General features: G+C 44.9%; 1 protein-coding gene across 2 annotated transcripts; it reads left to right on the forward strand.

Moving 5' to 3' along the window:
- Positions 1 to 752: 752 nt before the first annotated feature.
- Positions 753 to 9,431, forward strand: nubpl (nucleotide binding protein-like). Of its 2 annotated transcripts, XM_072436186.1 has the most exons (11): positions 753 to 896; positions 1,480 to 1,624; positions 3,403 to 3,437; positions 3,869 to 3,959; positions 4,038 to 4,077; positions 4,586 to 4,676; positions 7,783 to 7,876; positions 7,949 to 8,034; positions 8,526 to 8,646; positions 8,753 to 8,835; positions 8,907 to 9,421. In XM_072436186.1, the coding sequence occupies exons 1-11, from the start codon at positions 768 to 770 to the stop codon at positions 8,967 to 8,969; spliced, it is 978 nt and encodes a 325-aa protein (XP_072292287.1). In that variant the 5' UTR covers positions 753 to 767; the 3' UTR covers positions 8,970 to 9,421. The 2 variants fall into 2 exon arrangements, with proteins under 2 accessions (XP_072292287.1, XP_072292286.1); XM_072436185.1 differs by having other exon boundaries at positions 7,783 to 8,034; positions 8,907 to 9,431.
- The last annotated feature ends 1,137 nt before the right edge of the window (positions 9,432 to 10,568 follow it).

Raw genomic sequence — 10,568 nt, forward strand, 5'->3', positions numbered from 1 at the left:
ATACTGACATATTCATGTGCAATACTGTCATATTCATGTGCAATACTGACATATTCATGTGCAATACTGACATATTCATGTGCAATACTGTCATATTCATGTGCAATACTGACATATTCATGTGCAATACCGTCATATTCATGTGCAATACTGTCATATTCATGTGCAATACCGTCATATTCATGTGCAATACCGTCATATTCATGTGCAATTACTGTCGAACTAGTGTTAGTGTTTTATTTACTTTCCATTAGTATTAGTATTATTTAGGCTTATGCTTGCTATTTTTACTTTACTTTATTTTATTATTGTTATTTTATTTTATTATTATTTTATTTTTGTCTTTATCTTTTAATTTTTTTTATTTTTTCCTCCATTCCCTATTAAGATATGAGAGGAGTTTTGTTAGTAAGAGTTTTTTTGTTTAGTTTATAAGAGTTCTTCTATTAAGAGTGTTTTTTTGAAACTTCCTATAAGTTATCTGTTCTTTCCCTCTGGATCTATTGCAGTGCAACAACGAAATTTCCCCATGTGTGGACAATAAAGGAATATATTATCTTATTATTATGAGTGAGGTTCTTCCAGCGATTATAGTTAAATTATTATACTTGCATTAAATAAAAGGTGTTTTATTGTGATTATTAGTAGTAGTAGTATTTTCTCTTCTATGTTATCTTTCGTTTAGTTTATTTTTGGACTGAAATGATTAATTACGTTTGTCACATTTCTCGCGCATGCGCAGTGCACGGCCCTCGTGAGTCACAAACATGGCGCAGTTCACGTACAGCAGACTGTCGCATTTCCTGAGATTATCTGTGAATAACGCGTCGGTTTCACGCGCTGCGGCGGACGTCACGCGCGTCCCGGGCCGCTGCGTCCAGTCGATACGATGGCAGGTCAGAAAAGTGCACGAGACGGGTCAAAATCACAGCTTTACGGCACAGTCAGAGCAAAGTTAGCGGTTAGCATTAGCCACAGTCAAACAGGAAGTGTCATTTCAGAATAAAAGTTGGAATTTCGCCAAATCTAGCAAATTAATCCGTAATTATTAATTTTCAGGATTAAAACATGATGTGAACGACAGGATTAAGCTAATGTTAGAGGTTAAATCTGACTTTTCACTCACGATGTGTTGTTTCCTTCTGTTTACATAGTTGTTTTGTACGAGATTGTTTATTTGATATTTAATTTGGGATGTTAAGATATCAAATGTTAGCGTCTGTATTATTGTGTCTGACGCGTGATGTTACTGTCCCTTGTGACCAGCTTTAGTGGTTTATGTGACAAAAACAACCAGATAAAAACGTACTTTACATTAGGTCTATTTTCTGGTCTGTGGATTGAACTAAAATACTTAATTTTGCTTCTAAAATGGTCACGATTATTGGCATGTTTTGGTTCTTGATTACATTGTGACCCGATGAATCCCGATTATGGCTTATTCTAATAACCGTGACATCGTGTTCCGTTGTGTTGAAGCGCTCCGTGGACAGTAAGAGCCTCCAGGAGCGGCAGAAGCAGCAGATGGCCCGAGGTCTCCCCAAACAGAAGCCCATCCCCGGGGTCAAACAGGTCATCGTCGTGGCGTCGGGAAAAGGAGGCGTGGGAAAGTCCACCACTGCAGGTAAACACGGGTACTGCAGGTAAACACGGGTAAACACGGGTACTGCAGTTAAACACGGGTACTGTAGGTAAACACGGGTAAACACGGGTACTGCAGTTAAACACGGGTACTGCAGGTAAACACGGGTACTGCAGGTAAACACGGGTAAACACGGGTACTGCAGGTAAACACAGGTACTGCGGGTAAACACGGGTACTGCAGGTAAACACGGGTAAACACGGGTACTGCAGGTAAACACGGGTACTGCAGGTAAACACGCGTACTGCAGGTAAATGCTGGTACTGCAGGTAAACACGGGTAAACACGGGTACTGCAGGTAAACACGGGTAAACGCGGGTACTGCAGGTTAACGCGGGTAAACGCGGGTACTGCAGGTAAACGCGGGTACTGCAGGTAAACACGGGTACTGCAGGTAAACACGGGTAAACGCAGGTACTGCAGGTAAACACGGGTACTGCAGGTAAACACGGGTAAACCCGGGTACTGCAGGTAAACGCGGGTACTGCAGGTAAACGCGGGTACTACGGGTAAACGCGGGTACTGCAGGTAAACGCGGGTACTGCAGGTAAACGCGGGTACTGCAGGTAAATACGGGTACTGCAGGTAAACACGGGTACTGCAGGTAAACACGGGTAAACGCAGGTACTGCAGGTAAACACGGGTACTGCAGGTAAACACGGGTAAACCCGGGTACTGCAGGTAAACGCGGGTACTGCAGGTAAACGCGGGTACTACGGGTAAACGCGGGTACTGCAGGTAAACGCGGGTACTGCAGGTAAACGCGGGTACTGCAGGTAAATACGGGTACTGCAGGTAAACACGGGTACTGCAGGTAAACACGGGTACTGCAGGTAAACGCGGGTACTGCAGGTAAACACGGGTAAACACGGGTACTGCAGGTAAACACGGGTACTGCAGGTAAACACGGGTAAACACGGGTACTGCAGGTAAACACGGGTACTGCAGGTAAACACGGGTACTGCAGGTAAACGCGGGTACTGCAGGTAAACACGGGTAAACACGGGTACTGCAGGTAAACACGGGTACTGCAGGTAAACACGGGTACACAATTATATTTCAGATTTGACTAAACATTCTGCCCATTTGTGTAAAGTTTATAATTGTACTTCCTGGTTGGACACGAGCACAAATATGACACAGGTAGAGGTCAGAGGTCGTTCCACAGCTGTTACCATAGCAACCAGACTGTAAACAAGAGCCAAACTCCACATAAATGACACAACAATTCTGACCTGACACACAATAACACCATAAAACACCTTTATTTAGTCCAATCATGGTTTAAACTGTCTCTGTGTCGCACACTGATGACATCACAGAGGGACTCGGCTCCACTTCCTGTCACTTTAAACTCTTATTTTTCTTCACAAACTGCAACTTAACCGAAGTGAAACTATAATAAATATGTACCACAGGTTCTTTACCACCAAACCCATAATTAGTTAAGTTTATACGAGTTTGTCGTGGTAGTTTTGGTGCTGATTGATTTAAAAAAGGTATAAAGTATGGCCGTGGCTGCAGAACAGTCAAATAGCCCAGCAGTTTCAGGAGCCGCGGCACAAAAAACCCATGCAATTTCTCTGTAGACATTCCCATAAAGTATTCATTTACGACCCCGACATGAACGCACATCTGCACTTTTACAAACGCCAAACTCATCTACAGTTCGTTTGCATCGTTTCGTGACAAGTCTTTTATTTTAACCACGTTCTCGTTTGACTGAATGTGTTTTTAACCTTTGTTTGTCTGTTTTGTAGTGAATCTGGCTCTGGGACTGGCTGAAAACGACCCAGTGAGTGTCACATAAGAGCTGCTATTATTTTATGTATTTTTATTTATTCATTTTTATTTCATTTAATTTAATATTTAATTTTGTTATTTATTTTTATATTTTTATTTTGTTATTTATTAATTTTAATTTTGTTCTATTTAATTTACTTTTTTATTAATTTATTTTATTGATTTATTTTATTTATATATTTTTATGTTTATTCTTTTAATTCATCAAATGTTTTTAAATTAATTTTATTATTTTTATATATATTTTCACTTGATGACAGAAAAATCAAAGCAATATTTAATATTTACTTCACTGATTAGATCTATTTGATCCAAACAGGAAAAGAAACAAAAAGCAGTGTTATTGTTGTTATTGAGATTAAAATGTCATGTTTTTCCTCCATAATAAAGTGTCTAAACGCTTCATGTCTGCCCCCTCTTCAGTCCAGATCGGTGGGTTTGCTGGACGCTGACGTTTACGGGCCGTCCATCCCCAAACTCATGAACCTGAAGGGAAGTCCCGAGCTCTCCGACAGTAAAACACGTTAACACTTTTAAATCATTCACACATTCAACATAAACATAATCAACATCATCAAATGGTGTTTTCCAGACAATCTGATGATCCCGCTCCGGAACTACGGCGTTCCCTGGTGAATAAGCATTATTCTAGAGCTCCACGCTCAAATCATCATTTCTACTGAACGTTTAGACTTTATACTTTCATTTTTAACCAAATAAAGGTGTAAATATGTGACTGAAGGCTTTAGATTGATAATATTTATGATCAAAGTGAATTATCATTTCATACTATGTCAAAATCATAATGTAAGAAGTGTTATAGTTTCCTCTGTCTCCTGGTGTGTGTTGTGTAGTGTGTGTAACGTGTGTTGTGTTGTGTGCAGCATGTCCATGGGCTTCCTGGTGTGTGTTGTGTAGTGTGTGTAACGTGTGTTGTGTTGTGTGCAGCATGTCCATGGGCTTCCTGGTGTGTGTTGTGTAGTGTGTGTAACGTGTGTTGTGTTGTGTGCAGCATGTCCATGGGCTTCCTGGTGTGTGTTGTGTAGTGTGTGTAACGTGTGTTGTGTTGTGTGCAGCATGTCCATGGGCTTCCTGGTGTGTGTTGTGTAGTGTGTGTAACGTGTGTTGTGTTGTGTGCAGCATGTCCATGGGCTTCCTCGTGGGCGACGCCGCGCCCATCGTGTGGCGAGGGCTCATGGTGATGTCGGCGGTGGAGAAGCTGCTGCGACAGGTGAAAACGCCGTTACATCGTCGAGATATTTACCACGTATTTTATACACAAAGTAGTTTTAGTGAATATCATACTTCAATATTCAGATGTTTCTTCTTGCAGGTGGACTGGGGATCTTGTCTTTAACAGTGTTTCTTCTTGCAGGTGGACTGGGGATCGGGTCTTTAACAGTGTTTCTTCTTGCAGGTGGACTGGGGATCTTGTCTTCTTACAGTGTTTCTTCTTGCAGGTGGACTGGGGATCTTGTCTTCTTACAGTGTTTCTTCTTGCAGGTGGACTGGGGATCTTCTATTTAACAGTGTTTCTTCTTGCAGGTGGACTGGGGATCGGGTCTTTAACAGTGTTTCTTCTTGCAGGTGGACTGGGGATCTTGTCTGCTTACAGTGTTTCTTCTTGCAGGTGGATTGGGGATCTTGTCCTTAACAGTGTTTCTTCTTGCAGGTGGACTGGGGATCGGGTCTTTAACAGTGTTTCTTCTTGCAGGTGGACTGGGGATCTTGTCTGCTTACAGTGTTTCTTCTTGCAGGTGGATTGGGGATCTTGTCCTTAACAGTGTTTCTTCTTGCAGGTGGACTGGGGATCTTGTCTTCTAACAGTGTTTCCTCTTGCAGGTGGACTGGGGATCTTGTCTGCTTACAGTGTTTCTTCTTGCAGGTGGACTGGGGATCTTGTCTTCTTACAGTGTTTCTTCTTGCAGGTGGACTGGGGATCTTGTCTTCTTACAGTGTTTCTTCTTGCAGGTGGACTGGGGATCTTCTCTTTAACAGTGTTTCTTCTTGCAGGTGGACTGGGGATCTTCTCTTTAACAGTGTTTCTTCTTGCAGGTGGACTGGGGATCTTGTCTTTAACAGTGTTTCTTCTTGCAGGTGGACTGGGGATCGGGTCTTTAACAGTGTTTCTTCTTGCAGGTGGACTGGGGATCTTGTCTTTAACAGTGTTGCCTCTTGCAGGTGGACTGGGGATCTTGTCTTTAACAGTGTTTCTTCTTGCAGGTGGACTGGGGATCTTGTCTTTAACAGTGTTTCTTCTTGCAGGTGGATTGGGGATATTGTCTTCTTACAGTGTTTCTTCTTGCAGGTGGATTGGGGATCTTGTCTTCTTACAGTGTTTCTTCTTGCAGGTGGATTGGGGATCTTGTCTTCTTACAGTGTTTCTTCTTGCAGGTGGACTGGGGATCTTGTCTTCTTACAGTGTTTCTTCTTGCAGGTGGACTGGGGATCGGGTCTTTAACAGTGTTTCTTCTTGCAGGTGGACTGGGGATCTTGTCTTTAACAGTGTTTCCTCTTGCAGGTGGACTGGGGATCTTGTCTTCTAACAGTGTTTCTTCTTGCAGGTGGATTGGGGATCTTGTCCTTAACAGTGTTTCTTCTTGCAGGTGGATTGGGGATCTTGTCTTTAACAGTGTTTCTTCTTGCAGGTGGACTGGGGATCTTGTCTTCTAACAGTGTTTCTTCTTGCAGGTGGACTGGGGATCTTGTCCTTAACAGTGTTTCTTCTTGCAGGTGGACTGGGGATCGGGTCTTTAACAGTGTTTCTTCTTGCAGGTGGACTGGGGATCAAGTCTTTAACAGTGTTTCTTCTTGCAGGTGGACTGGGGATCTTGTCTTTAACAGTGTTTCTTCTTGCAGGTGGACTGGGGATCTTGTCTTTAACAGTGTTTCCTCTTGCAGGTGGACTGGGGATCTTGTCTTTAACAGTGTTTCTTCTTGCAGGTGGACTGGGGATCTTGTCTTTAACAGTGTTTCTTCTTGCAGGTGGACTGGGGATCTTGTCTTTAACAGTGTTTCTTCTTACAGGTGGACTGGGGATCGGGTCTTTAACAGTGTTTCTTCTTGCAGGTGGACTGGGGATCTTGTCTTTAACAGTGTTTCCTCTTGCAGGTGGACTGGGGATCTTGTCTTCTAACAGTGTTTCTTCTTGCAGGTGGACTGGGGATCTTGTCTTCTAACAGTGTTTCTTCTTGCAGGTGGACTGGGGATCTTGTCTTTAACAGTGTTTCTTCTTGCAGGTGGACTGGGGATCTTGTCTTCTTACAGTGTTTCTTCTTGCAGGTGGATTGGGGATCTTGTCTTCTTACAGTGTTTCTTCTTGCAGGTGGACTGAGGATCTTGTCTTTAACAGTGTTTCTTCTTGCAGGTGGACTGGGGATCTTGTCTTTAACAGTGTTTCCTCTTGCAGGTGGACTGGGGATCTTGTCCTTAACAGTGTTTCTTCTTGCAGGTGGACTGGGGATCTTGTCTTTAACAGTGTTTCTTCTTGCAGGTGGACTGGGGATCGGGTCTTTAACAGTGTTTCTTCTTGCAGGTGGACTGGGGATCTTGTCTTTAACAGTGTTTCTTCTTGCAGGTGGACTGGGGATCTTGTCTTCTTACAGTGTTTCTTCTTGCAGGTGGATTGGGGATCTTGTCTTTAACAGTGTTTCTTCTTGCAGGTGGACTGGGGGATCTTGTCTTCTTACAGTGTTTCTTCTTGCAGGTGGACTGGGGATCTTCTCTTTAACAGTGTTTCTTCTTGCAGGTGGACTGGGGATCGGGTCTTTAACAGTGTTTCTTCTTGCAGGTGGACTGGGGATCTTGTCTTCTAACAGTGTTTCTTCTTGCAGGTGGATTGGGGATCTTGTCCTTAACAGTGTTTCTTCTTGCAGGTGGACTGGGGATCGGGTCTTTAACAGTGTTTCTTCTTGCAGGTGGACTGGGGATCAAGTCTTTAACAGTGTTTCTTCTTGCAGGTGGACTGGGGATCTTGTCTTTAACAGTGTTTCTTCTTGCAGGTGGACTGGGGATCTTGTCTTTAACAGTGTTTCCTCTTGCAGGTGGACTGGGGATCTTGTCTTTAACAGTGTTTCTTCTTGCAGGTGGACTGGGGATCGGGTCTTTAACAGTGTTTCTTCTTGCAGGTGGACTGGGGATCTTGTCTTTAAAAGTGTTTCTTCTTGCAGGTGGACTGGGGGTCTTGTCTTTAAAAGTGTTTCTTCTTGCAGGTGGATTGGGGGTCTTGTCTTTAACAGTGTTTCTTCTTGCAGGTGGACTGGGGATCTTGTCTTTAACAGTGTTTCTTCTTGCAGGTGGACTGGGGATCTTGTCTTTAACAGTGTTTCCTCTTGCAGGTGGACTGGGGACAGCTGGACCTCCTAGTGGTGGACATGCCTCCAGGAACAGGAGACGTGCAGCTCTCTATCTCGCAGAACGTGCCCGTCGCAGGTCCGTCTCCCGCTCGGATGTCGTTCCTTTATCGTGGCGTCTGGTCATTTGTTTCCTTCGCTTGTTCTTCAGGAGCGGTCATCGTGTCCACTCCTCAGGACATCGCGCTGCTGGACGCTCGACGAGGAGCGGAAATGTTCAACAAAGTTCACGTTCCGGTCAGATTTAATGTGCAGCTGTTTTTAGAGAACAGGGACCAGAAGAACGGGGACCAGAAGAACGGGGACCAGAAGGACGGGGACCAGGAGAACGGGGACCAGGAGAACGGGGACCAGGAGAACGGGGACCAGGAGAACGGGGACCAGGAGAACAGGGACCAGAACTCTCCTTTTGTTTTCCCATCTGTGTGATGTGACTACAGAAATAGTTTGATGGTTTGATTTCTATTATGATTAAGTCCTAAGACTTTCAAGATGGTTGGACAGGACTAGAACAAGGACTAAATGAGGTCTTAACTATATTTTAACCAGGACTAAAACAGGTCGAGGAATGATACATTTTGTTCTGAACGTTAGAGAACGTTCTAATGTTCAGAACAAAACTTCTGCATTTTAGAGACACAAACGAGAGGCTTTGTTTGGGCCGAGAGGTTTATGATGTCCAGATTCTTCTGCATTTGAGGAAGTGTAAGTTGAGTTGTTCTCTGCAGGTTCTCGGGCTGGTGCAGAACATGAGTGTGTTCCAGTGTCCAAACTGTCAACATCAGACGCACATCTTCGGTTCAGATGGAGCCAAGAATCTGGCTCTGACTTTGGGAGTGCCCTTCCTCGGTAAAACTACTCGTGTTTCATGATTCTAGAGTGTACTGCAGTCTGCGCCGCGCTCTGCGCCGCGCTGTATCATATGACGAGTCGGATCTGTGTTGTGTTGCCATAGGTGACGTTCCTCTCCATCTCAGCATCAGAGAGACGTCAGACAGTGGTAAACCTGTGGTGGTTTCAGCACCGGACAGCGCCGAGGTTTGCCCCGTTCTCTTGCAGCTCACGTTCTTTTCACTCAAGCGTTTTTCAGATGCCGTTTTGTGTTTCAGGCCGACGCCTACAGGAAGCTGGCGGCCGCAGTCCTGCGGAGGCTCGACGCGCTGCAGTCGTGACACTCGTTTAACTTATTTACACGTTTATTATTTATCTGTTTGAACCAACACGCCGCAAAACCACAAAACCACCGAGTCACGCCGAGCGCCTCCTTCTGACGGAAATGTGAACCACGTGGAAAGAGTCTTAATCAACCTCCGTTTAGTCTGTTTTATTTTGACAGTTCGGCTGATACTTTTAGGCATGAAAATGTTTTAAAATGATTGTGTGGAAAAGTACACAAAGTGAAAATATGTGACCCACAAACTCTGTTCACTGCATGTGTGAGGATTAAATCTGCATGAATATGTCCACTTTCTTAATGAATGACTCAGATCTTGTCTTTATCTTATGTTTGTTCATGTTTTTTCCAATGACTGAGCCGTGTTTGCTGCGGTGCAATCCCAAACTCTCCAGCAGAGGGCGCAGTGGCCCAGTATATGAAGTGGAATGCTGTTTTTACTTTGACAAAGATAAAGTTACTCAAATAAAATGTTGAAGTAAAACTTGTCCTGGTCAGAGGTGGAGGTTTAAGAGGGATGAAAACTAGGATTGTTTCTAGAGCAGTTTACAAAAGTAAATATTGTGTCGTTTTAACGGTGAAGAGCAGTCAAAACGGGACCTTTGGTATGGATCCTTTAAAGGTTTGAACAAATCCTTTGTAGGAGGCAAAAGTTTTAAGTAGAACCTGATGTGACTTCTGGGATTCACCTCAATGTCACAAAATAAAACACATTTAACTTTGGATTTTATATTATCTGGAGATTATGATCATTTTTTACAACTATAAAAAAGACCTTTAAGTGAAAAGATTGAAACTATAAAAAGGAATGTTTTGCCCAGATTTCTCTCTCTGTTGCATATTTCCAGTCCCCATGCGCCCTCTGGCACCAGCAGGAGGCCCTCTGGCACCAGCAGGAGGCCTCTGGCACCAGCAGGAGGCCCTCTAGAGGGCCTCCTGCTGGTGCCAGAGGAGGCCCTCTGGCACCAGCAGGAGGCCCTCTGGCACCAGCAGGAGGCCTCTGGCACCAGCAGGAGGCCCTCTGGCACCAGCAGGAGGCCCTCTGGCACCAGCAGGAGGCCTCTGGCACCAGCAGGAGGCCTCTGGCACCAGCAGGAGGCCCTCTGGCACCAGCAGGAGGCCTCTGGCACCAGCAGGAGGCCTCTGGCACCAGCAGGAGGCCCTCTGGCACCAGCAGGAGGCCCTCTGGCACCAGCAGGAGGCCCTCTGGCACCAGCAGGAGGCCGCTCCACACACTGACCTGATGCAGTGACAGAGACAATCCACTGGTCCAGATTCACCTGTGACACTGAAACATAGATCTGACTCGTCTGCATCATTGTGATTGGACACATGTTCACTGCGTGTCATGTGACCTACGGCAGCATGTAGAGGTTGAACAGAAGGGGTCCCAGGACTGACCCTTGTGGCCCCCCCACAGGTCAGGGGCATGTGGTCTGAGACATAAAGTACTTCCTGTCTTCCAGATAAGACCTTAACCAGTTTAGGGCGGGGCCAGTGATGCCCCCCAGTCCTCTAGTCTCTGTAAGAGTGTCCCACCCTGTCCTCTAGTCTCTGTAAGAGTGTCCCACCCAGTCCTCTAGTCTCTGTAAGAGTG

Source organism: Eucyclogobius newberryi, unplaced genomic scaffold, assembly GCF_026437365.1.
Source record: "Eucyclogobius newberryi isolate DKJ021-1_F unplaced genomic scaffold, fEucNew1.0.hap1 SCAF_76, whole genome shotgun sequence".
NCBI lineage: Eukaryota > Metazoa > Chordata > Actinopteri > Gobiiformes > Gobiidae > Eucyclogobius > Eucyclogobius newberryi.

What these genes read in the sequence shown, in the direction of transcription:
- nubpl (XM_072436185.1), top strand. Translation starts at nt 768, where the DNA reads ATGGCGCAGTTCACGTACAGCAGACTGTCGCATTTCCTGAGATTATCT. An exon ending in AAGTCCCGAGCTCTCCGACA is followed by an intron (nt 3,960 to 4,037) that starts GTAAAACACGTT and finishes GGTGTTTTCCAG; the next exon opens with ACAATCTGATGATCCCGCTC. An exon ending in TCAACAAAGTTCACGTTCCG is followed by an intron (nt 8,035 to 8,525) that starts GTCAGATTTAAT and finishes TGTTCTCTGCAG; the next exon opens with GTTCTCGGGCTGGTGCAGAA.